Here is a 25,741-nt window from a genome sequence, read left to right as displayed (position 1 = left end):
CTAAAGTTCTACTCATTCAATTCTCTTTTTCTTTTTCTTCTTTTTTTTTTCATATTATAGCTTGAAAGCAGATAAAAAGTAGTATAATACAATATTTATACTCTACCTTGTGGCAGAAGTCTGCTAGTTCACAAGCATGGACCGATCACAAACTAGTCTACCTTGTGGTAGAATTAACTAACATAAATGGATTCAATTCTGACTCTGATATCATGTTAAATAATAAGTTGAACTAGTATTTTCATAAACTTAAGCTGATTAAAAAAATTCTATTGTTTGTATTCTTAACAATAACAAAAAGCTAAAAGATGTTAGGTGGTAAGATCTGTTGTAATTTCATGAGGAAGAGCACAGTATTATAATCAACTCCAGCACATAAAAATTGGTAAGTTGGTGATGCCATGTGTAATTTGATGATCCTTCCCAGAAAGAGACCATTCCAAAATTTTTCTTTAAACCCAAAACATGTTTCAAGATTATCTAAGGTCTAACATGCACCTAAATTATGATTTGAACACCAAATTTAAACATGAACAGCACGCTTGATTAAAACAGAATGCAAATGTTCAAACTCAACCCTATTCATTGAACACCATTTCACCATTTTTTATTTCCAAACCATATAACAATAATTGTCTAAAATTAAGCACCACTGCACGTTAGAATTAGGTACTCTACTTACCTTAATTTAGGCCAAATTTTTAGGTATTCAAATTTCCTTAAAACAGATTAAAGTCCTCACCAATAGCTCCTTGCTTTTCACCCAGGATCAGCATGAGTGCTGAGTGTTTCCACCCTTGGTTCTCCCTAATGGGTGAATCGATTTCACTTCTGTTTTCACCAAAATGTACATAACATGTAAGGCTCCTTTTCTGAAAATTTTCAGAATTTTGGGAGTTAGTTTTAAGTGTCCAAAAAATTCAAGAACTGAAGCATAAGAAATCTGGGTGCTTCCTAGAGGGGTTTCCTGGACCTTTCTGTGGTTCGGAAGCTATTTCTCCTTCTACGATTATCTGTTTTATTTGATTCTTATCTCTACATTTTCTTTAAACGAGCCCTATTACTAAGAAAAATTTCATATTTTTCTGAGTATCCTAAGATATTAAAAAAAGTCAGGAAATATTGAACAGAATTTTAACGCCATGCTTACCTGAGCTTCTGGTGTTATTCCTTCAATTTATCCCTCTTGGAGAAAGTTTTCACTCCTCTGTTTCACTGAAATTTACCTAAGTCATAAGCCTAAACACCCCTCAAATTTCAGAATTTTTGGAGTTTTCTAGCCTAGGAAAAAAATTTAAAAACAGAAGAGGAGGGAGGAAGCCACTTACAATTTTTTCTTTCTTCCTCTCAGATTACTTGCTCTCCTCTTATTTCTCTTGGTTTCTCCTTGAGTTGGACGACCAAAATGGGAGATTTTGCTGTTCAAGTGGCCCTTTTATAATGAAGAAAGGATGAGGGATTATGTGGGTAAGTTAGGGGTGAAATGGAGAAAATACCTTCTCTTCCAATCCACCTGGTAATAGTAAAGACAACAGAGATTTTTACTCGGTTATATTATGGAAAAGTATCATGGAATTTAGAAATAATTGTATCAGAGGTCTTATAATGCCATACCTGGTCTAGGATAGAATTGTGAAATATGAAACTTGGGAGAACTTGTACTCCTTAACAAGACTCACTATTTGAGCAAAATCTTCATCCGTTTCCCCTGAATTGGTTGTTGAGAAATGATGATTACATGAAATATAATCAAATATTGAATAATTTGCAGTCCAAGTGAGTGTTGAGTAGAGACAAGTTTGGTCCATGTTAATTATTTAAGCTACACTTCTAGTTTACCCAAAAAAATGCATGTAATTTATGTTGACATTTAACACTTAAGTTTGAAAATACAAAACATATATTCATATATATATGAATTACTTGTGTGCAGATAAAGAAACATATGGGTATTTTGTTCATGTTCAAGCAAACGTAACGGGCTGAGATGAACAGAAAATAACAGCAAATCCCGACACTAGGTTTAGAATTGAATAATTCAAATATGAACTACGAAATTTGTTTGAAATACATTTTTGATTATGTTTAGAATATTAAAAGAATATAAGCTTACTGTTAAAAAAAAAAATTACAGAGACTTATGCAAACGATACGTAAAAGATCTTGATTTTCAAGCGTACATAAATATTTAAGATAATGTAGTTATCACATACATATATATTGAGAAATTAAGGAACTAATAATATTAAATATTCATTTAAAGTATATTTAATCTTAACAAATAGTCGTTTAGATTTAAGGCTATGTTCAATTTATTTCAAAAAATTTACAATCAAAATCAAATGCCCAAGATTTTAGCAGTTTTTTGAATTTCATAAAGCTACTAATTGCATATATCTACTGTTTGCTTTTATTATTTTTCTTTTTCGACAAACTGTAAAATAAAATTGCCTACCAAAATCTCCCTACATAAAAAAAGACGTATGTGCGTTGGGGGGCCACCTCCACAAATAACCTCTCTCTCCTCCTTTCTTCTTTTTTTCTTCGCTCTTTCTGTTCTCTAACATGTTCCTGTCTTCATCCTCCAACCTCCATCTTCTCTTCCTCCTACTACAGATCTTGTCTTCTTTTTGTTCACTACTACTACTCTTCTCTTCACTTATCGTTACTACAAAAAATGAAAAGGAACAATGCCGGAGAAGAACTCAGGAAGAGGTGAGCACCTCTCCCTCTATAGGTCATGCTGATCCACCTCCTGCCTTCCAGACTCACCAATGGCGGGAAAAGGCGCCGGCGGGGGATACCAGAACAGACTTCACCCTTGTAGGGCCATCGCAAGCAGCGGCTGTGACGCACATGCAGATGTCAAACAAGTTCGGATTGATGGAAACCAACCCTCCTTTGGGTACAGGGGAGGTGACAGGATGACGAGCACTTACGATTTGGTGAAGCAGATGCAGTACCTCTACATCAGCGTAGTGAAGGCCAGAGATCTCCCCGTAATGCATATCTCCGGCAGCCTTGACCTGTACGTCGAAGTGAAGCTCGGAAACTAATAAGGACTGACCAAGCATCAGGAAAAGAACCAAAACCCAGTTTGGAAACAGATTTTTGCTTTCTCCAAGGGCAGAGATTCCGGGCCAATTTGCTTTAAGTTACCTTAAAAGAAAAGGATATTGGTAAAGGCGATTTTGTAGGCATAGTAGAAATCAATTTAGCAGAGGTACCAATCAGAGTTCCGCCCGATAGTCCCCTGGCCCCTCAGTTGTATACACTGGAGGACAAGAAGAGGGAGAAGACGAAAGGTGAAATCATGCTTGCAGTCGGGATTGGAACCCAAGTTGACGAATCGTTTCCAGAATCTTGGCATTCTAATGCTCACAACACCAGTCATTCTAATCTTGCCTAACACAAGATCCAAAGTTTATATCTCCCCGAAGCTCCATTATCTTCAGATTCATGTCATGCAAGCTCAGGACCTTGTATCGTCGGAGAAGGGCCGAGCAACAGAAACTTTTGTCAGTGTCAACCTTGGCCACCAGACAAAACCCACCGGCGTGAAAACGCAAACCATCAATCCAATTGGGAACGAAGAGCTCATGTTTGTGGCCGCCAAACCTTTTGAGGACATGGTCATTGTGTCCGTCCACGACAGAATTGGACCTGGCAAGGATGAGATTTTAGGTAGAGTGATTATACTGTTGATCAGAGACTTCACTGTTACACGGCTTGATAAACCCAAGCTTCCAGATCCCCGCTGGTACAATCTTTTCAAGCCTTTGTTGGCTGCGGAAGAGGAGACAGAGAAGAAGGAAAAATTCTCGAGCAAGATCCTGCTTCATCTCTGTTTAAACGCAGGGTATAATGTGCTTGAAGAGTCAATTCACTTCAGCAGTGATCTGCAGCAATTGTCAAAGCATCTAAGGAAGGAAACCATTGGAATTCTTGAACTTGGGATATTGAGTGCTAGAAATTTGCTGCCTGTAAAGAGCAAAGATGGGCGGACAACTGATGCGTACAGTGTAGTCAAGTATGGAAACAAATGGGTTCGAACCAGGACTCTGCTTGACACCCTAGCTCCTCGATGGAATGAACAATATACCTGGGAAGTCCATGATCCATGCACTGTAATCACAGTCGGAGTATTTGACGATGCGCACACCAACTACCACAAGGAAGACGCTAGAGATCAGAGAATACGTAAGGTGAGAATCCGGCTATCAATCTTGGAGATGGATAGAGTCTACACCCATTACTACCCATTGCTGGTTTTGAGACCCTTGGGTTTGAAGAAATATGGGGAGCTCTAGTTAGCTTTGAGGTTCACTTGTACTGCTTGGACTGACATGTTGATTCAATACCCTAAGTTATTGCTCCCAAAAATGCATTAAATACAGCCTATACCAGTAAGGCACATTGATATGTTGCGGTTCCAGGCAATACAGATAGTGGCGGCTAGACTAGCGAGAGCAGAGCCACTGCTGAGGCGCAAGGTGGTGGAGTACATGCTCGATGTTGATGACCACATGTTTAGCCTCAGAAGAACCAAAGCAAATTTCCAGTGCATAATGTCGTTGCCTTCTTCAATTTCTCTCGTTTGCAGATGGTTCCACGATATCTGCAACTGGAGAAACCCGGCAACTACTTGTCTTGTCCATGTTTTGTTCTTGATACTCGTTTGCTACCAGAAACTTATCTTGCCCGCCATCTTCCTCTACCTTTTTGTTATTGGGATATGGAATTACCGGCTCAGGGCAAGACACCCACCTCTTATGGACGTCCGGCTTTCACAGGCAGACAGGACAAACCCAGATGAGCTTGATGAGGAATTCAACACATTTCCCACCTACAAACCTTCAGATGTTGTCAGAATGAGGTATGATCGGCTGCGAACTGTGGCAGGTCGAGTCGAGTTAGTTGTCAGAGACTTGGCTACACAAGGAGAAAGAGCAGAAGCCATACTCAGCTGGCGTGATCCAAGAGCTACAGCTATCTTCATAATCTTCTCGTTGGTCTGAGCTATGTTCATCTACGTGACTCCATTGCAGGTGGTGGCTGTATTGGTTGGGTTTTACATGCTGTGCCATCCACGGTTCAGGAACAAGATGCCTTCCCTACCTGTCAATTTCTTCAAGAGATTGCCAGCAAAATCAGATATGCTACTGTAACGAGTCAAGGCACTATAATCAGTTACCATTCATTTACTCCATTATTGTGCAGAAGTCAGTAAATAAAATCATATTTGCTATAATTATAATTGCAGAATACAGGAAAAGCAGCTATTTGCTTTTGATTACCTGCTGTCCCACCAGCTATAAAAGAATCTCACTTTTTGCAGAGTTCCACATTTCAACTTCTTTCTTCAAAATTCATCTTGGGTAACGACCATTCTTTTTTGCACTGTATTTCCAGATTCTATTTAGGAATAAGCACTCACAGCTTGTACTTCTCGAAGCAATATCCAAAAAGTCAGCTGAGTAAACAAACTGCAGGCAGGTTATCAGTAAATTTAACAGCTAAACTCAAAGTTCTAAGGGGACAGATGGAAGTGCTATTAATTATATGATAAAAATTTTAACAGAGTTCTTACAGATGATATGATTGACTCAAAATTTGGCAACAAAGAAGCTCGCTTCTAGGACTGATTACTCCAAGAATAAAGACAAAATCCATGTATGGTACTAAATCCTTCATGAAATTTCTCTCCAAAATAATTACAGAGATAAAGTTTACTTGGACAACAGAGTTATGTAAAGATATATGAGTAAAATTATAACTGTGAAGGAGCTGACAAGCATTCCACCGAGAAGCACTCTATCAATGAAATCCCATTCACCCGTGCTTCCACGAGACTGTTCTTGCTTCTTCACTCCTGAGGCTTTCTCACTCTGTATTTTCTTTCGCACTAGATTATTCCGCTTCCGTAGGAACCATCCAGCAAGATTTCTTTTGCTTTGATCTTCCAACAGTTCCCTCTTTGAAAAATTACTCTGTTGTCCTCTGCAGCTTTCTGGTCCACAGGCACAAGATTCTGACAATCCGGAGCATGAACAAGGCTTGTATGGGTCAGAAAGGGATGAACATTTGTGCTCACTCGACACTCTCCAGTTTGTAGCTGTTTTGTTATTTGGTTGGTTGACAATCTCAATCACCTCTCCAAAAACCGACCATCTTCCCACAGATGTTATCTTTACAATAGCAGAAGTACCCAACAAACCCTCCGGAGCAATTACAAGAACCTGCACATATCCCTTGGTATGTCCAACCTTGGGGAAATCAAGGACCACAAAATTGGAGAAATAGAAAAATAGAAAAAGCATCAACGGTGACCAACCACTACCAAAACAATTCATTTTCCTACCAAGTAAAAAAGAGTCAAGAGAACCTAGGGTTAAAAAAGATGATGTTTTGCTGATTGGATGATATACGACAAAAGTGCTCAGATAATTTACTGAATGATCTAAGAGAATGAAGCCATCCTGTCATGGCAACAGTTCATTGAAATTTGTTCCACAGGAAAGACAGTAAGACATCACCTATTCGGACAGAGACATTACATATGAAACACCAGCCAAATAGAGTTTACATTCCATTCAAATGCTCCCTGAGACAATCAGTAAGAAACCACCAGACAATACGAAAGCAGATTCTCAATAAGATACCAAGATGATGGTGAAAACCTAAGAGTTTCATTAATAAAGTCACTTGCAGTCAGGCTTACCAAGTGAACTCTGTCAGTTGCTATATCAGTTATCCATATTCTTTCAACTCTGCCTTCCATTCCATTGTAAGGTTGGAAAGCTTCAAAAACAGACGTCAATTCACGGCTTCGGTTCTTCACTGTTGTGCTTGGAACCTTCTTCATTCTTGCTGCAGGTGTCCCTGGATTAAAAAGAAAATCAAATCATTTAACTCATTAACTATTTGTCAGTCAACAATTCAATTGATTGGTAATAAGAGTATCATGATTCTAAACCTAACAAATTAGCTTATCATGTTATATTATTAATTACCAACTGGCGTCCAGAATATACAACAATTTCCTTATCACAACGAAGTTAATGAACACCTATATTACGTACAAAAATTGGCCCTGCCATCCATATACCAATTACCAGAAGTTCAATTTAGGTAAAATTACTGTTTCACCCTATATGGTTTTGCCTTATCGCAATTCAATTTTTTTGTGACAGTTTGATACCTTATTGTTGGTTTTTTTATTGCACATAAATCAGTGAACTTTTAAGATATTATCTTCCTTCTTTTCCAAAGTTTTATTTATTTAGCTTTGGATTTCCATGTTTCCTGTTTGGAAATCCAAACAAGTGAATGTCCTGTAAAAACTGAAGATTTTATGTAAGCACTAAAAAACTACAGTACAGAGTACTGAACTGTCACAAAAAAATAAAATTTCAATTCCAATAAGGGGAAAACATGGGGAATAAGACTGTACCTTCCCCAGTTCTTTATGTATCTATTTAGGCACTGGTGCAAAACAAAAACTTTCCAATGAAATAAGGGAGCAAGGTTTTTACCCTCAACTGAATTTTTCAGTTGCTAATTTGCAATAAGTACAACAAAAAATGAGGATGAACCTCTACTGCCATGCAACTCGCATATAAATCTCATTATGCTCCAAGGTAGGACACTCTGATGGTACGAACTGGTAGGTAAGTTCCATATTCACCAGGAGCCTTAGCCTAATAATTTTTTGAAATAATCAATTTTTTTTCTTAAATAACGGGCTTAGCCTAATAATACCTGCAGCTACACAAATTTGGGTTTCAATTTCAGATTAGATAACACTGAGGCAGACACATGCTTCGATGAATATGTATAAATTGACTGACACATTGAAGTGTCTATTTAATTAATTAATTTTCTGTGGGAGTATCCCAAGGAGATCTTTTATTTCATCAGTGGCGTGCCTATGACCACTAGGCCAGATGGCCATAGTTGATTAACATATCCATGTAATAGTTGATCATAGTTGAAAACTGTCGACAAAGTTTATGACCTGATATTTCTCTGGCACTAATAGAAAATCCTCCACAGAACCTTGAAATGTGTAACTAATGAATGCTAATGAATGAAGAAACAAACTAATATAGTACACGATATAATATGAACAAAACATAGTCGTTAGAAGCACCCTTAATGTAAGAAAACATGTTTTCTTGCCTGAAAACAAGGTTGTTGTCATAAAAAGGACCCACTCTTCCAATCTACATTATAGAGAATATCATGGAATTTAGAAATGATCGTATCAGAGGTCTTAATGCCATACCTGGTCTAGGATAGAACTGTGAAATATGAACTTGGGAGAACCTGTATTCCTTAACAAGGCTCACTGTTCGAGCAAAATCTTCATCCGTTTCACCTGAAATATGAAGGAAAGAATATTATTCACTGAAGCAGTATCAAAATAGATCCTCAACAAATCAACAGGATTTTCTCTATAGAGGGTGGACATATTGTTGATTACCATTTCCATGTTTTTATAGAGGCAGAGCACATGTTTGTATGACTACCAGACCATATACATAAGAATTCATGTAGTTCCAGGGACAGGATAAATCATATGCTTAATTTTCTGACAGGCATTGGTAACCCCCTATGCTGAACATCATTTTACAAAAATACATGTGCAGTTAACCATTTCAAAAGCAGTAGCAACTTTAACATTTACACCGGCTGACCAGATTACAATTTGGAACGTTTAAAAATAAATGCAAAGAAACTAGAAAGAAGAGGGAGGACGCCAAGTGAACATACTAACCGGGGAATCCACAAATTATATCAGTTGCGATCTGCATTCCTGGCACAAGTTCTGTCAAGGTATCTACAACGGTCCTGAATTCAGTCACTGTATATTCTCGGTTCATTGCCTGAGCCAATAACAATAGTCAAATGCTAAAATGAAGGAACTGTTTTCCAAAGAGCATTTATAATTGGAATCCTAGACAAAACGAAAGAGATAGAGGGAGGAAAATGGAAGGTGCAGTAATCATCAGCCTTAAAAGTGGATGGTCCATCCAAAAATTGTGTACTTACACTCAAGACAGCATCACTTCCAGATTGGACTGGAACATGAAGAAAGGAGTATACACATGGGTGGCGCAAAACAGCAGCTATCTCTTTCAAGTGCTCAAGAATAAAAGGAGGGTTGGTCATCCCAATTCTTAGCATTGTGCTCCCATCAGAAGGAAGTTCAGCAACAATAGCATTTAACAAGATGGGAAGATTAACCCCAATATCGCGACCTGCAAGAAGACTCAAATTATTTGGACAAACACTTTAGTTTACACAAAAAGCTTCAGTTCTTATTGCATGTTAAAGCCAGGCTAGTAACCAGGATACATTTTCTGGTAATGTCTACATCATGGGACCCACGGCAAGGGAGGGAAAACTGCTTCCTAGACAGTTTCCAGGTTTACCTCAGACCTGGCTGGAGTCTAGGATTCTATTAGGAAATTTGGTTTAGGACTCTATATTATGTTATGTTTAATTTATTGCTGATTTAGGAGTTGGATTTAGGTTAGTACAGGATCTAGAAATCCTGGTGGTCTAATAGGGATCTAATTCTTAATAGCTTCCTGTAAATATGTTTATTTTGATTAATAAAGCTTATAAGCTATTTTAAGAAAAACTAAAGCTATCTCTGGAGGCTTCTCTTTGAATTAGAGCTTATAAGCTATTTCAAGAAAAACTAAAGCTAATAGGGATCTAATTCTTAATAGCTTCCTGTAAATATGTTTATTTTGATTAATAAAGCTTATAAGCTATTTTAAGAAAAATTAAAGCTATCTCTGGAGGCTTCTCTTTGAATTAGAGCTATCCTGTAAATATGTTTATTTTGACAAGTCTCATTACAGGCTGAAAAGGCTGGAGTTCACAGAAACAAGCAACCAGCTTGCTCCGACACACAGTTTGGCCCCCCAACTGCTATTGCAAGCCCAGGACCGTGGCAAAGCATTTGCTTCTGGGCAAAAATGCTTCTTCTACCAAAAGCCAACACCATTGGATACTAGATGCTAATAATAGGTTGTATAAATCATTAGTTCTAGTGCAATAATTAAACAATTTAACTTGGTTCATTGCTTAATGGCTCAGGAATAATGTTTAGCGCAAAGGTAACCCAGTATAGTGCCTTTCTTAACAGGTAACTTCACATCATCAAATAAATTACGAAACCACGAAAAATAACAAAAACAATTTTCAGATCAAAAGACAGATTATAAAAATGTAAACAAGGACAAGAAACTACCATATGCTCCAGTATCTTCACTGCTCAACCATATTTCTTTAACTCCATCACCTATGACAGTTCTTACTCGTCCCACCTAAAGTAAAAATGTAAATAGATCAAAGCCAAATAGAATTTAAAAAAAAAAAAAAAGATACAAAGCCAAATAGAAAGAACAGCCAGTAATCTTTGAGATGAACATACAAGGCTATCAACTGTATAGCTTCCCAAATGACCACGTGCATGCTTTGTCTTGCAATAGGTACAAGCACCTAAACAGCCAACATTAATTGGGAGAATCTCGACAAACTTATTTTTTCTCACCTGTTGAAAGAATTAAGTAAAACTTAAGAAGAGAAGAATATCAGATAAGTGTTAATAAAAGCAACACATATTTCTCAGAAAATGCCAAAGTATCACTAAAGCACAGATATCAATAATGCCAACCATGTATCAGAAATGGCTTCAAACAAATTTAGCTTATCACAAGGATATGAAAAAACCAGAATTTTTATCTACATTGCACCTTAGGAAGGTCAAGTGCTGGCAAAATCTTGCGAGTCAAAAGACGCACTTCATGACCCTTCAGGGTTTCCTCTACAATTTCAACTACACGGTCAATTTGCTGGACACCAATGATACTGACCCCTTCTAACTCCTTCAGATCTCGACTTCCTTGAGGCACACACCCAGCTACCACCAGAGGCTTTTTAGCAGATTTTCCTTTTGCTATTATTGTGTTCATAGCAGACTGGCTTGGAGATTTCACAGTACATCTGTATCAGGCAATGCAAAGTAACATTATGCATTAACACTAAAAATTTCCAAATACAGAAGGATTTTATTTACTTTAAACAAACAAATATGACCCTAGCATAAAAGCCAGGGGAAGCCAGAGAGGCTGGCATCTCCAGTATCATCAAAACAGTTTGAAAAATGCGGATTAGACTAGCATTCTTACAGATAAAATACATGATAAATTTAAACCTTTTAATGGCAGTTTCTTGTAGAAGGTAAAAACAAACAGTTAAGAATTACTATTTTGCAGCTGATGGCAGTAAGAAAAGCAATCCATTTGTTTATAATGCAGAATCTGGCCTTTCAAGATAGATAACTGAGCCTTAGAGGGATAAAACACAATGGAAGAAGGTGCAATCATAATGCTTTACTGACTGTACATAACATCAGTTACTGCAGTCATGCACAATAGGAAAGAAAGCATCGACCATATTTTTCCAATGATGAGAAGGAAAGTTATTTATACGATTAGACTATATCTTTCCAGTGATTTCCGCAATTAACCAGCTGATATAAACAGCTTGAACTCATGGGCGGCTGAATGGATGAGCTGCCGCATAAAATTAATCCTTAAAAATGATAATACCATTAGATACAAGGAATTGAAGCATCCACCAGAGCATTATTTTGTTTACCGTATGAAATCTGGAAATAGGCAATGAAATTAAGAGAACTAGAAGATTTAGGGATGTAAATAGAAAAAAAAAACAATGAATTTTACGTGTTTATTAGCCACAGATCTGCCTCTTCTGGATCGTCAGCCAATAAATAACCAAATGCTGAAAGCTGACCAGCCATATACTCACTGTCACTCTGGTACAAAAGAGTAAAAAATCATAAAAACAAATGATAGAAACAAGGAAAGAAGTTGACATGACGAGGGAGACAGATACCGTAAGCAACGATTACAAGTAACAATCATGTAATTAACTATCTACTACCACCAAAAGGAAGAGGAAGTTGCCCTAAAATCAAGTTAATAGAATAGACAGCATTCAAAACCTGGTTATGTGAGCATCCAAAAGTCTTTATATATATGGTCTGCAACAAACAGAAACTAAATTAAGCAACAACATTGATAAGCACACTTTCAAGGAGACATTAGAGAGAGAGAAGGACCTGAGTGCCAGGGATTTTGAGGGAAGGAGGGGTGAGAGGGTCATAAATTGGGGAAATCTTATCGTCGTTCAGCTTAGTTCTATTCCTATTCTTCCTGGGAACAACTCCAACAGAGGTTAATGGTAACCGGAAACCGGGCGGAGCACCCTCAGCTCCCCTGCCGACTAACAGATCCTCTATGTCTTCCATTTTCTTGGTCTCTGCTCAAGCTCCGGCGTGAGTAAGCGCACAGAAAGAGGGAGGGAGCTCTGGCCTTACTTTTCGAGAGGAAGAAGAAGCAGAGAGGGGGAGAGACGAACATGGGCCCTGGTAGAGGCCAGTAAAAGTTCAACTAGTCTGGTCCTCCCAATCTTTTTATTATTTTGTAAATAATTTTTTATATTATAAAATAATATTTTAATTATAAATTTAATATCCGTATATTTTATCAATTATAATTATCATTTTCAATTTTAATTTTTGAGGGAACTATATTTTTTCTTTTTCTTTTGGCCTTTTGTGAAACAAATTATCTTCTCAACCGAATAACAATATTATGATTATGTTTGGAATAAATAAAAATTTATATAAAATTTATTTTTAGCTATAAGATGATGAATTGCCATCCAAAAATAATAAAATGAGTTTATATATAATTATAAATAAAATTTCATACAATTTTTTTGTCATCCTAATATAATGTACAAATTCTCATTATTGAATTACACGTGAATTTGCATAAATTTAACAATACTTTCTATTTTTTCAAGAATTGCCTAAGTTAAAAAGATTCCCGCTTGCATTGCGAAAACATATCTACATATTTTGTAATACCCTTAATTAATTTTAATATAATTAAAATTAATGTATAAATATAATTTTTAATTTTTAAATTTTTATTTAATATAAAAATAAAAAAAATAGGTGAATGATGAAATTGAAAATAATTTTGAAAAAAAATAGTAAAAATTTGGATTCTGATAGTGTTTTTGAAAGAAAAATCAGAAACTGGAGGTAAAAATGTAATTTAAGAAAATTGTACCACGTAGAATGCTCAGTCAGTAGCCTCGACCAACCGGAGCGTGTCGTGTGGCAAGGCACGCTGACGCGGTGCCATACGGGAGGCCACGCTGGCGATCCGCGTGTCTGTGATCAGACGGTCCGGATTTGTTCCCACGCGCACGGATTGTCTGGATCCGTTCCCCCTTTAAACGCGATCAGACAGTCCAGATCAAATCGCGATGAATGGTCTAGATCCACTTCCTATTTAAACGCGATTGGATGGTGTAAATCAAATCGTGATGAACGGTCCAAATTCACTCCTTATTTAAACGCGATCGGACGGTTCAGATCAAACATGATGGACGGTCCAGATTAAAAAGAGACGAATATAAATAACCATTTTCACACCAAACTCTACCCCTAGCCGCCAGACCCCCCGTCGGAGAAGAAGAGCTAGTCACCAGAAAGGGAGTTGATCGCCGCCTGCCACCACTCCGGAGCCACTTCTGACCGCCAAAAAAGGTAAAAAATTTCTCATTCGCTCGAAATTTAATTTTGAACACCCCCATGGCCAAATTAGATCAAAAGGACCGGCGGATGAGCTAGAAACCACAGACAAAGCCCGGCGTTGCTGCCGCAGAAAAAAGCAAACACCGCTTCCGATGAGGCCCTTCTCGATTTTCGTTTCGTGTAATTTTTCTACCATTGTAATCACCATCCCTTTCTCTATAGGTTGACCGAAGCAAAACACCCAACCGCAAAGGTGAGCCAATGGAGCCACCGCACCGGAGAACCTCGTCGTCGATAAGCTTCGGTTTTTCGACTTTTTTTTGCCAACTGAGGCCACTTAACATATTTTCTCATAGGTATTGGTACAAAATCGGCTGAAAATAACTAATCCTAGACAAACGACGGCAGTGCCCACACTGGAGCACGGCAGAGCTGCTGTGCCAAAATTTCAGAATTAGCCAGAAAGGGTTTCTAACACTGATTTTGGGTTTTTTGGGGTATTTTTAGATACTTGAAGCTTGTTTTAATCTCTGAAGAAAAATTCAAGGAACCCGAGGACCGTTAGTAGGTGTAGTCAAAAACTTAGCGTCGGACAACAATTCGAGTAATAATCTCTCACCTTATTTTCTGTTATGGAATTGAAGTTTAATTAATATTAATACGATATTTTGTATAGTTTAAAAAATATCTGTAATTAATTATAGGTCACTAATGGAGTCAAAATCGGTTATTTATTACTGTTTGTCGTCTTTAGTTGATTGGTTGATTTTACAATTTCGAATGCATGATAATACAATGAAATTAGTATGATGATATGATTGTATTTTCTTGATGCATGTATTACTTGTTTTATGTAATTGAAGTTAAATTGAGAAACTAGAAATTAAATGTAAACGAAAAATTGTTTAATTAAGTAAATGGATGAACGGTAGTCTTACTGGATATCTTGGGAGATGGTGGACGGACCGGGTACATAGGGAACCCTACCATGAACGTTGTCTCATACCGGATGAGGTATCGAGAATTGGTAATTTGGTGCTCATATCGAACGGGGTATGGGGACGACCCATTTCATCCTCATACTGGACGGGGTATTGAGGGATGGTATTTCCTAGTGCTCATACCAAACAAGATATAGAGATAGCCCGTTAATTGAAAATATTGAAAAAAGTTTCACGCGTAGTGGGGACTTCCCTATGAACCCTCATGGATACCAATAGGCCGATAAAAGAAAAAGTCGTTATTCTGACTGATTGAATATAAGATTTTGATATTGTTTATGTTATTGACTTTATAAGTTAGTTTTTTTAGAAATCTCGTTATGGTAAGTATGCGGTAAATGATTTTATTTATGATAAACAAATTTACTTAAATTAAGAGCTTCATTAGTTATTTTTATGATTTCTACCAACCTTCATTTCTGTGTCGGTGAGTAGTGTGATATTCTTACTGAGCTACTGTAATTCATTCTTTCATCAACCATTTCAGATCAAGAAAACCAAGATCCAGAGTCTGATCCACAATAGGGTTACGAGTAGGATGCCCAATTATATATTTTCTATTTATTTTTTTAATTTCTCGTTATTTCTTTTAAAAGAGTCATTCTCGTATCCCTATTGCGTAATCTGAATTATTGTATAAAGAATGTAAAGCTTAACTATTTATTTCAATTCCACACTAAATTTATTTCTTTTGGAGTTCACGGGTCGTTATATATTTTTTATAAATAAAAAACATATCTATGTACTTTTTAACTTATTATAACTATTATAATTAAATAAATATAAACACTGTAAAAAATTATTTTTGTTCAAAAATGTATTAGTCTCATAGAGATATTTCAATTTGATAATCATAATCTCACTAATATAATAATGAATTATATCCTTAATTCTATTTAATCAAGTACTATAGTTTAGTTACTGTTACTTCATAATACACTTACAAAGTAATAAAATCTATTTGTATTTATAAAAAAACTATGTATATATTTCTGTGTGTGATATTTGATGAACCCTCCACGTTATATAACCAGTATATTCATGACGAATTTAACATAATGGTCAAGAATTTCGATTATAAATATATACTTATTTTAGGAAATTCTAAGATATAATTCTTATTTTTATATATTGAAGTGAAACTTATGAAAAAAAAACAGTTAGTAAATGAGAGGAGGAGAATGATTCTATCACCATTAGAAATAGGTTGTTGACTAGAATGACTCTTGTCTCATTTCTTGTCATCTTAAATCTAGAATAATTACGAGAATAAAAAAGAAATAGATAAATAGATATAAATATATATATATATATACATAGAGTAGGGGGGAGAGGGAGATACTATTTTTAGTGGCATATTTTGATAAATTTTTAAAAGCCCGAAACTCAAAATAAATAAATTTATTATCTTTAATGCGGAAGCGAACAATGATATCAGGGTTTATATTTTTTCACAGTAAATTAGAATATCCAATAAGGCTACAGGAATGTCTCTACTATAACGGTTCGTAAAAAAAAGCAAATAAATGACTTAAAATAAATAGATAAGTATCCAAGGGATTAATCTTCACTAGCTCTTAAAGGGATCTGGGAGATAGACTACTCACAACCTTCTTATTGATCAAGATATAGATTTGTGTTCTCTTGATCTGAAATGGTTAATAGAAGAGTGAGTTATACTAGCCCAGTAAGAATATCATAATAATCACTGATACGAAAAATAAAGGTTAGTAAAAATCACTAAATAACTAATTGAGCTCTTAATTTAAGTAAATACTTTTAACATTAAAACATTATTTTCATACTTACTGTTACGAGTTTTTCAAAAGTCAATCTATAAAGAAGAGTAACCAAATGACACCCATATATCATTTATAATTTCATGTACAAGTGAGTAAAATCAGTCATTCTCTATTTTTACCTGCTTATTGGGACACCTGGGGGTGCATAGAGATGTCTCTCTACTCGTGAATCCAATATCTAGATTTGTCAATTTACTCAGCTGTTCTCATATCCCGTTCGGTAATGGACGTCAAACACTATCATCTCGATACTCTGCCTAGTATGATGTGAACCATATCTCTCAAACCCTTCCGGTATGGGACTTCTTAACCCCGTTCGACTGAAGTAATATCCACAGTAGGGTTCTCTATGTACCGGGTCCGTCCACCCTTTCCCAGGGTACCTAGTAAGCTTCCATATATATAGATTCTCATTATCCAAACAGCCACCAATCGCATATCAACATCTCGTTACATATTCACAGATTAATTTAAACGACATCTAAGCAAGTGATACAATTTAACATAATCGAATAATCAAGTAACCAGATAACCAAATAAATAGTACAGGAAAAACCAAATAAACCAAGCAATCAAGAACACATTTTAAACTAGAAATTTAATACATATAATGAAATAGTAAACATCTTAAACAACACAGGAGGAAATAAATAGTAAACCAGAAAAATCGTACACTGACCAGTTTCGGCTCCATTAGTGACATTAATTATTATTAAGATTTTTTTAATTTTTATAAAATACGAAATTATTAATTATTAAGCCTCAATTTACCGTAATAGAGAATAGGTAAGGGATCCATAACCGGATCGGCATTTTGAAACGTTGTACTATCTATTACGTCTCTTAACGGGTCCCAGATTTCCTGAATTTTCTATGCAAAAATCAAGTTACTTGTCACATACCTAAAAATACTCCCAAAAAACTCAAAACTAATGTTGAAAACCCTTTTTAGCCAATTTTAGGGTTTCAGCACGGCGTCGACGTGTGCTCCGGTGTTGGCTTTGCCACCCACAGTAGTTGTTCACCTCGGTCTAGCCAGTTTTGACTAATTTTGGCTGATTTTACATGTATTTCTACCAAAAAATACATTAAGAGGCTTCGGTTGGCTAGAAAATAAAAAAAGAACTAAACCTACCAGCGAGGGTGGTCTACAAGTGCAACAGCTCTGTTGGTTCTCCTTCGCGGCTGGAGTTTTTTCTTCGACTAACCTACACAGAAAAGGATGGTAAACACAATGGTTAAAGAATTGTGTGGAACAAAATATGGGAAGGAGCTCATCGGAGGAATTTTAGAATTTTGGCTGCAGCAGCTCCATCAGGCTTTGCCCGCAATTTTCGGCTCACCCGCTGTCTTTTTCTCTTCGATATGGCCATAGGGAGACTCGAAATCAAATTCCAAGCAGGAAGGAAAAAATTTACTTTTTTTAGCAGTCGACGGTGGCTCCAGTGCGGTGACGGGGTCGGTTTCCTTCTCTGGTGTCTAGTTGTTCTTCTCCGGTAAGGGCAGGTGTAGCTAGGGTTAGGGTTCCGTAAGACGTGATGTTTAAATACCCATCCCACGTCGATTTGACCGTCTGTCTGCATCAACGTGGAGCGAGGAGAGTCGTCCTAATTGCGTGGATGAATCTAGGTCATTCATCACGATTGATCTCGCCCGTCTAATCATGTCTAAAGAGAGAATGCATCTGAGCTGTCCGTGCATGCAAGACGTGATTGGAACTGTCGGATTGCCAAGTACGTGGATCGTCCATGTGGTGCCGATGTCAGCATGTTTTGCCATGCTGCGTGCTCTGTTTCGCCGTGGATGCTGACTGGATCGTCCCACGTGGCCAAATTTTTTCTTTTTATATTTTAACCCCCTATTTCTAATTTTTCTTTCAAAAATACCTCCGGAACTTAAATTTTCACCCATTTTTCTCAAAATTACTTTTAATTTCGTCCTTAATTCATTTTTTTCAAAAAAATTCAATAAAACCAAATTAAAATAAATAAAATTACTTTAAAATATATATATATTTTTTAGAATAAAAAAAATCATCCCGGACCGATTTTCGAGTTCGAGTATTACAACTCTCTTCTCCTTAAGAAAATTTGGTATCTCAAATTTGTCACTCTCTCACTTAGTTGAACAGTTGGGGGTACTGGGCTCTGAAGTCTAATTATATTTTCCAATTGGCCTCTTCCTGACTATGATTCTACTATAGGACCTTGACAAATGGAATTTTTCTTTTGCAAAATACTCTGTTCTTTCGGTCTACAGTACCTACTGGTACCTCCTCATAGGATAGATGCTACTGGAGTGAAAGGGGCTCGTGGGACAGGATGTATAAGGAGTTCGGGTTATACTTGCATAGTATGAATACATAAAACACAGTATGGACCCAAGATAGCTCTGGAGGTAGTGCTAGTCTGTAGGCGGACGTACCAATCTTGTCTAAATTTTCAAATGGCCCAATGAACCGGGAATTTAATTTCTCCCTCTTGTCAAACCTTATTTAAAATACTCGATCGCCTTTCTCAAATTTTAAATCCTTCTTCTGGATGTCCGCATAACTCTTCTGTCTGCTCTGAGCTGTCTGGATGTTCTTCTTGATTTTAAGTATTTTGGTTGTAGTCTCTTCTACAAGATCCGGGCCAAATAATTTTTTATCGCCCATCTCTTCCCAGCAAATCAGCGACCTACAAGGTCAACCATATAACGTCTCATACGGGGTCATGTCGATGTTTGCTTGATAGCTATTATTATAAACAAACTCTATCAAAGGTAGGTGATCATCCCAATGGGCCCCAAAATCTAGAACACAAACTCGGAGCATATCCTCCAGTGTGCGAATCGTCCTCTCTGATTGTCCATCGGTCTGAGGGTGGAATGCAGTGCTAAGAGACAATTTCGTTCTCATAGTTTTCTGAAAATTAGACCAAAATCCAGAAGTAAACCTGGTGTCTCTGTCGAATACCAAAGTCACCGGAACTTCATGTAACCTGACTATCTCTTAGATATAGATTATAACTAACTTGTTCAAGGAGTCGGTCATCTTGATAGCTAAGAAATGAGAGGACTTAGTGAGTCAGTCGACAATTATCTAAATAGTATCATGTCCTGAGCGTGCTTTAGGCAACCTTATCACGAAATCAATTGTGATATGTTCTCACTTCTACTCCAGGATCGGTAATAGTTAAAGTAGTCTGTTTAAGTGTTGATAGTTTGTCTTAACGTGTTGACATACCACACTTGGAGGCAAAGTCGGTTATCTCCCTTTTTATCTCGCTCTACCAAAACTGAGATCACATACTTTAATACATTTTAGTACTTTTGGGATGTATGGCAAACTTTGAGCTATGAGCTTCTGTCTTGATGTCCATTTTCAGTTCACTGTCATCTGGAACACACACTCTATCCTAAAATCTGAGCAGCCCATCGGTAAAGACTCAAAATTCTGGACTTACTCCTTGTTCTACATCCTTCTTGAGAACTGCTATGGTGGAATCGGTTAATTAGGCTTCTTTTATTCTCTAGATTAATTTGGGTTGGACTATTAGATGGGTCAGACATGTAACCCTTTTCAAGTCCTGAAGTCATATTTGCCGTGCAACCCCTATTACCTTGCATTCAGAAACTATTATGTGAGGCAACATACCTGCATTTTTTCTACTAAGCACATCGGCTACCACATTGTCCTTTCTCGAGTAATACAAAATCTTACAATCATAATCCTTGAGGACTTTTATCTAATCCTTCCAATGCATGTTGAGATCCTTTTGAGTTAATATATGCTTTAAGTTCTTATAGTCTGTGTAAATCTCAAAATTTTTCCCATACAAATAGTGGCATCAAGTCTTCAATGCGTGGATAATGGTGGTCAATTCGAAGTCGTGAGTGGGGTTAATCTTTTTATAACTCTTTAACTGTCTGGACCCATAAGGTATGACTTTCTCATACTGCATCAAAACACAATCCAATCCTAGATAGAAGGCATCACTATACCCTATCTATCCACCCGTTCCACTCGGTAGAGCCAAAATTGGTGCAGTAGTCAACTGCTTCTTGAGTTCGTAAAACTCCTTTCGCAGTCCTCATTCCATTCGAACTTAACATTCTTCTTTGTGAGTTGGGTCAAATGAGCGGATAGGCTAAAAAATCCTTTCACAAACCTGCGGTAATAACTTATCATTCCCAGAAAACTACGAATCTCTTTAACTGAAATCAATTTCTCCCAACCAAGTACTACGCCAACTTTCTCAGAATTCACTGATACTTCATCCTTTGATATGATATGCCCTAGGCAGGTAGTATGCTCGAGGTAAAACCCAAACTTGCTTCATTTTGCATACAATTTTTTTTCCTAAGAACTTGTAACACCTGATTCAAGTTGTGAGCGTGTCCCTCTCTACTCTTTAAATAGATTAGGATATCATTGATAAATACAATGATGAACTGATCCAGGAATTACTAAAAACTCTATTCATCAATTCCATCAATATAGCCGGCATATTAGTTAACCCAAAAGACATGATCAAGAACTCATAGTGTCTGTACCGGGTTCTAAAAGCTATCTTGGAAAAGTTCCATGCCCTTGTCTTTAACTGATGGTAACTTGAACGCAAGTCTATCTTGGAGAAAACCTATGCACCCTGTAACTAGTCAACGAGATCATTAATTTTAGGGATAGGGTACTTATTCTTGATTGTGACTCTGTTTAATCCTCTGTAATTGATACATAATCTCAGGGTCTCATCCCCATTCTTTGTAAACATGACCCCAGCACCCTAAGGAGATACACTGTGTAAGATGAACCCAATATCCTGCAATTCCTTGATCTATTTCTTTAGCTCTTCCATCTTCACACTACTCATGCAGTAAGGGGCAACTGAGATAGGCTAGGTGTCAGGCTGAAGATTTATGGTGAACTCAACTTTCTTATCCGTTGACAGTTTGGGTAGTTCATCAGGGAACACATCCAAGAATTTTTGAACTAAGGGGATCTCTTGAATGCAAACTACTTTCTTAGGTTTGCCATGTATCATGTCCGAATTGGGCTCGACATCTTGTTGTGTGAGGTTGTAAGCTCTTCCCTAGATAGGAGGTCTGGTCTGATTCTGATTTCACGGGCACTCTCTCGCGTAGTATTGGGTACTCCCACATTTGCAGCAGGTATTGTTGAAACAATAGCAGGGTCGATCTCTATGATCTTTACCATAGTGATGGCAAGTCCTATCGCGTCCTGTTAAAAAGGAACCGGATTATGCTGGAGAGGGACCAGTTGACCCTGTGTGGTATATAGTTGTATAATGGGGCACTGGATTGTACTGTAGCTGTGTCGGATGATACAATGGAGGAGCAAGGTTGCATCAAGGTGGCACTGGATCTTCTCATTATAGGGGTGGTTCATACTATGGCAGTGGTGGAGGGTCAGACAAACCCCTCATTTCTTCTCTGCCTGCTCGGCAGAGATGAGTCTCTCCAGCATCTCAAAGAGTCGATCAAACGAACCATTTTGGGCTGCTTGGTTTAGCAGGGGCATTCATCTCCTTATATCTTTGTACTTGTGTTTCATAAGGAATGGTTAAGCGATAGTTTGTATTTGGTATTTTTAAGTTTTTGTATAAGGAATGGTTCCGAGGAACGTGGCTCTGATACAAATTATAAAAGTCCGAAACTCAAAAAAATGAATTTATTATCTTTAATGCAGAAGCGAACAATAATATCAAGGTTTACATTCCTTACACAATAAATTGGAATGTCCAATAGGGTCACGAGAATATCCCTACTACAGCGACTTGCAAAAAGAAGCAAATAAATGACTTAAAATAAATAGATAAGTATCCTAGGGGTTAACTTCCACTAGCTCTTGAAGGAGTTCGGGAGGTAAACTACCACAACCTTCTTGTTGATGGGGATTTGGATTTGTGTCCTCTTGATCTAAAATGGTTAATAGAAGAGTGAGCTGCACTAGTGCAATAAGAATATCACGTTAATCACTGATACGAAATACAAAGGTTAGTAAAAATCACAAAACAACTAATTGAGCTCTTAATTTAAGTAAATATCTTTAACATTAAAACATTGTTTTCATACTTATTGCTACGAGTTTTCCAAAAGTCAACCTATAAAGACAAGTAACCAAATGACACCCATATAACATTTATAATTTCATATACAAGTGAGTAAAATCAATCATTCTCCTTTTTTACCTGCTTACTGGGACTCCTAGAGGTCCATAGCGATGTTCCCCTACTCGTGAACCCAATATCTAGATTTGTTAATTTACTCGGTCGTCCCCATACCTCGTCCAGTAATAGGCGCCAAACACCATTACCTCGATACCATGTCCAGTAAGAGGTGAACTATATCTCTCAAACTCTTCTGGTATGGGACTTTCTAGCCCTATCCGACTGAGGTAATGTCTATAGTACAGTTCCTTATGTACTAGGTCCGTTCACCCTTTCCAAGGATACCCAATGAGCTTCCATATATATAAATTATTATCATACAAACAACCATCAATCACATACCAACATCTCATTACATATTCACAAATTAATTTAAATGGCATCTAAGCAAGCAATACAATTTAACATAACCGAATAATCAAGTAATCAGATAACCAAATAAATAGTATAAGAGAAACCAAATAAACCAAGTAATCGAGAAACATTTTAAACTAGAAATTTAATGCACATAATGAAATAGTAAACATCTTAAACAACATAGAAAAAAATAAACAGTAAACCAGGGCAATCGTACATTGACTAGTTCTATCTCCACTAGTAATATCTAATTATTATTAGAGTTTTTTAAATTTTTACAAAATACGGGATTATTAATTATTAAGTCTTAATTTACCGTAACAAAGAATAGGGTGAGGAATCTTTACCCAGATCGGCGTTTTGAAATATCGTACTATCTACTACGTCTCATAACGGGTCCCAGATTCTCTAAATTTTCTTTGCAGAAATCAAAATACTCTCACGTACCTAAAAATACCCTATAAAATCCAAAATTGATGTTGAAAATCCTTTCTGGCCAATTTTAGGGTTTTGACACAGCATCGCCGTGCTTTGGCACCAACTCCACCGCTCATAGCAATGGTTCGCCTCGACCTGACCTTTTTTGTGAGTTTTAGTTGATTTTATATGTATCCCTGCAGAAAAATACGTTAGGAGACCTTGGTTGGCTAGAAAATAAAAAAGAAAACGAAACTTACTGGCAGGGAATCTTCTGCTGCGATGGCTCTGCTAGTTCTCCTTCGCAGCTGGGTTTCTTCTTCGGCTAACCTGCACATAAAAGGATAGTGAACACAATGGTTAAAGAATCGTGTGGAATGAAAAACGAAAAGGAGCTCATCGGAGGAGTTTTAGGGTTTTGACCAGAACAGTTTTTTCGGGCTTTGGCCACAATTTTCGGCTCACCTGCCGTCCCTTTTGCTCTGATATAGCCACAGGGAGCCTCGGAATCAAATTCTAAGCAGAAATGAGAAAATTTTACCTTTTTTAACTATCGACGATGGCTCCGGTGCAGCGCCGGTAGGTGGTCGGTCTCCTTCTCCGGCGTTTGGTCCTTTATTTTCGGCGAGGGCAGATGCGACTAGGTAGGGTTCTCTGAGATGCGATATTTAAATACTCATCTCGCGTCAATCTGGACCATCCATTCGCGTCGATGTGGAGGCAGGAGAGTTGTCTGATCGTTGCCTGTTTAGGTCGATTGCGTGGGCGATTCTGGATCGTTCATCGTGATTGATCTCGTTCGTCCGATTGCGTCTAAAGAGAGAATGCATTTGAGTCATCTATGCGCGCGGGACGTGATTAGGACCATTGGATCACGAAGCACGCGGATCGCCCGCATGGTACCAATGTCAGCACATTTTTCTACACAGTGTGCTCTGGTTCGCCGTTGCTGCTGACTGAGTCGTCCGACATGGCCGAATTTTCCTTTTTTGTATTTTAACCTCTTATTTCTAATTTTTCTTTCAAAAACACCCCCTAAACTCAAAATTTCACCTATTTTTCCCAAAGTTGCTTTTAATTTCGTCCCTAATTCATTTTTCTCAAAAAAAATCAATAAAATTAAATTAAAATAAATAAAATTACTTTAAAAAATATTATTTAAAAAATATAAAAATTATCCCGAGTTAATTTTCGAGTCCGGTTATTATAAATTGTGTTTTATATTTTTCATCATCTTCCTGTCAATCAACATTAAAATAAACTCTCAATTGCCCCAGTAAAATTTCATAGGATGTGACATAGAGAAAGATCAATAGTGGTGGCTCTTTAGTAAATTTTACTCAATTCGGTAAAATCAATGCATGTAGTAATGTAACTTGTATGTTTATATTTAACAATAGTTTAGTATTAACATAAATAATATCTTTATTTGACACAATAAATTTTAATGTATGTAAACAAAGATTATAAGAACCATCCTTTATTATTCAATTGCAGAAAGATTAATAATTCATTAGTTGATTTTGTTAGCAATGTATGTAAACAAAGATTATAAGAACCATCCTTTATTATTCAATTGCAGAAAGATTAATAATTCATTAGTTGATTTTGTTAGCAATGATATACATGTGTCTAGGATCTAAGATTTATAGTGAATAAAATATTTGAATTTGGGTGTATATTTTAAGCAAGATATACATTGCTGAGGATGGAAGATTCCAAATGCATGTATATTAGTAAAGATGGTAATTAGAAGGTAATATTAACCATGTAGATTAAAAAAAAATGGTCATAAATGATTAAAATTAGAAAGTATCTAACGGGTTCCGGATCGATTAGCAAATAAATACATGATGGATGATGTATCAGTATATTTCAAAAGGATCATTTGCAAGCAAATCTTTTGTCAGCCCAATTTTTCTTTCTTTTTTTTTTCATGGCTATTAACACAAAATTGAAACTTAAATAAATCCAATGGAAAAAGGCTAACTTGAGTTACTTGCAAATTCACCCAACTGGAAATATGTACTAATTTTCTTGATAAAGAAATATGGGATTGATTTCTAAATCAATATTCTTACGTTTAATTTTTTTGATTAAAAAATAGTATGATATGTGTGTGTGTGGACGTTATTCCTAAATCAATGTTCTTATCTTGCTTAGGACTATCTCAGAAAAGGTTAGGGTCAGTAGTAAAGAAAGAAAATAATCAAATAAAGTCTAAGATTATATGGAAGATTCAATCTTTTGCGTATGGAATTCAGCAACTACATTTTAGATTTTATTAGATTAACATAAATGTAATGTTTTGTAATAGCTATATTTACAAAGTTTTTATCG

The 25,741-nt window shown here is 36.7% G+C and overlaps 1 protein-coding gene and 1 pseudogene across 3 annotated transcripts; one reads left to right on the top strand and one right to left on the bottom strand.

Annotated features, from left to right (window-relative positions):
- Positions 1-2,520: 2,520 nt before the first annotated feature.
- On the top strand, positions 2,521-5,339 carry LOC110813234 (multiple C2 domain and transmembrane region protein 6 pseudogene; annotated as a pseudogene).
- A 210-nt stretch (positions 5,340-5,549) lies between these two features.
- On the bottom strand, positions 5,550-12,497 carry LOC110813235 (Methylthiotransferase). 3 transcript variants are annotated; one of them, XM_088221268.1, is made up of 11 exons: positions 12,164-12,497; positions 12,047-12,085; positions 11,766-11,857; positions 10,773-11,022; positions 10,451-10,570; positions 10,268-10,343; positions 9,055-9,263; positions 8,780-8,888; positions 8,288-8,380; positions 6,722-6,882; positions 5,550-6,251 (listed from the first exon to the last, which is right to left on the bottom strand). In XM_088221268.1, the coding sequence occupies exons 1-11, from the start codon at positions 12,350-12,352 to the stop codon at positions 5,730-5,732; spliced, it is 1,860 nt and encodes a 619-aa protein (XP_088077394.1). In that variant the 5' UTR covers positions 12,353-12,497; the 3' UTR covers positions 5,550-5,729. The 3 variants fall into 3 exon arrangements, with proteins under 3 accessions (XP_088077394.1, XP_088077395.1, XP_088077393.1); XM_088221269.1 differs by having other exon boundaries at positions 5,550-6,239; XM_088221267.1 differs by having other exon boundaries at positions 5,550-6,266; positions 12,164-12,496.
- Positions 12,498-25,741: the final 13,244 nt, after the last annotated feature.

Source organism: Carica papaya, chromosome 1 (genome assembly GCF_054855325.1).
Source record: "Carica papaya isolate Zhongbai chromosome 1, ASM5485532v1, whole genome shotgun sequence".
Lineage (NCBI taxonomy): Eukaryota > Viridiplantae > Streptophyta > Magnoliopsida > Brassicales > Caricaceae > Carica > Carica papaya.
This window is presented reverse-complemented; position numbering and strand designations above follow the sequence as displayed.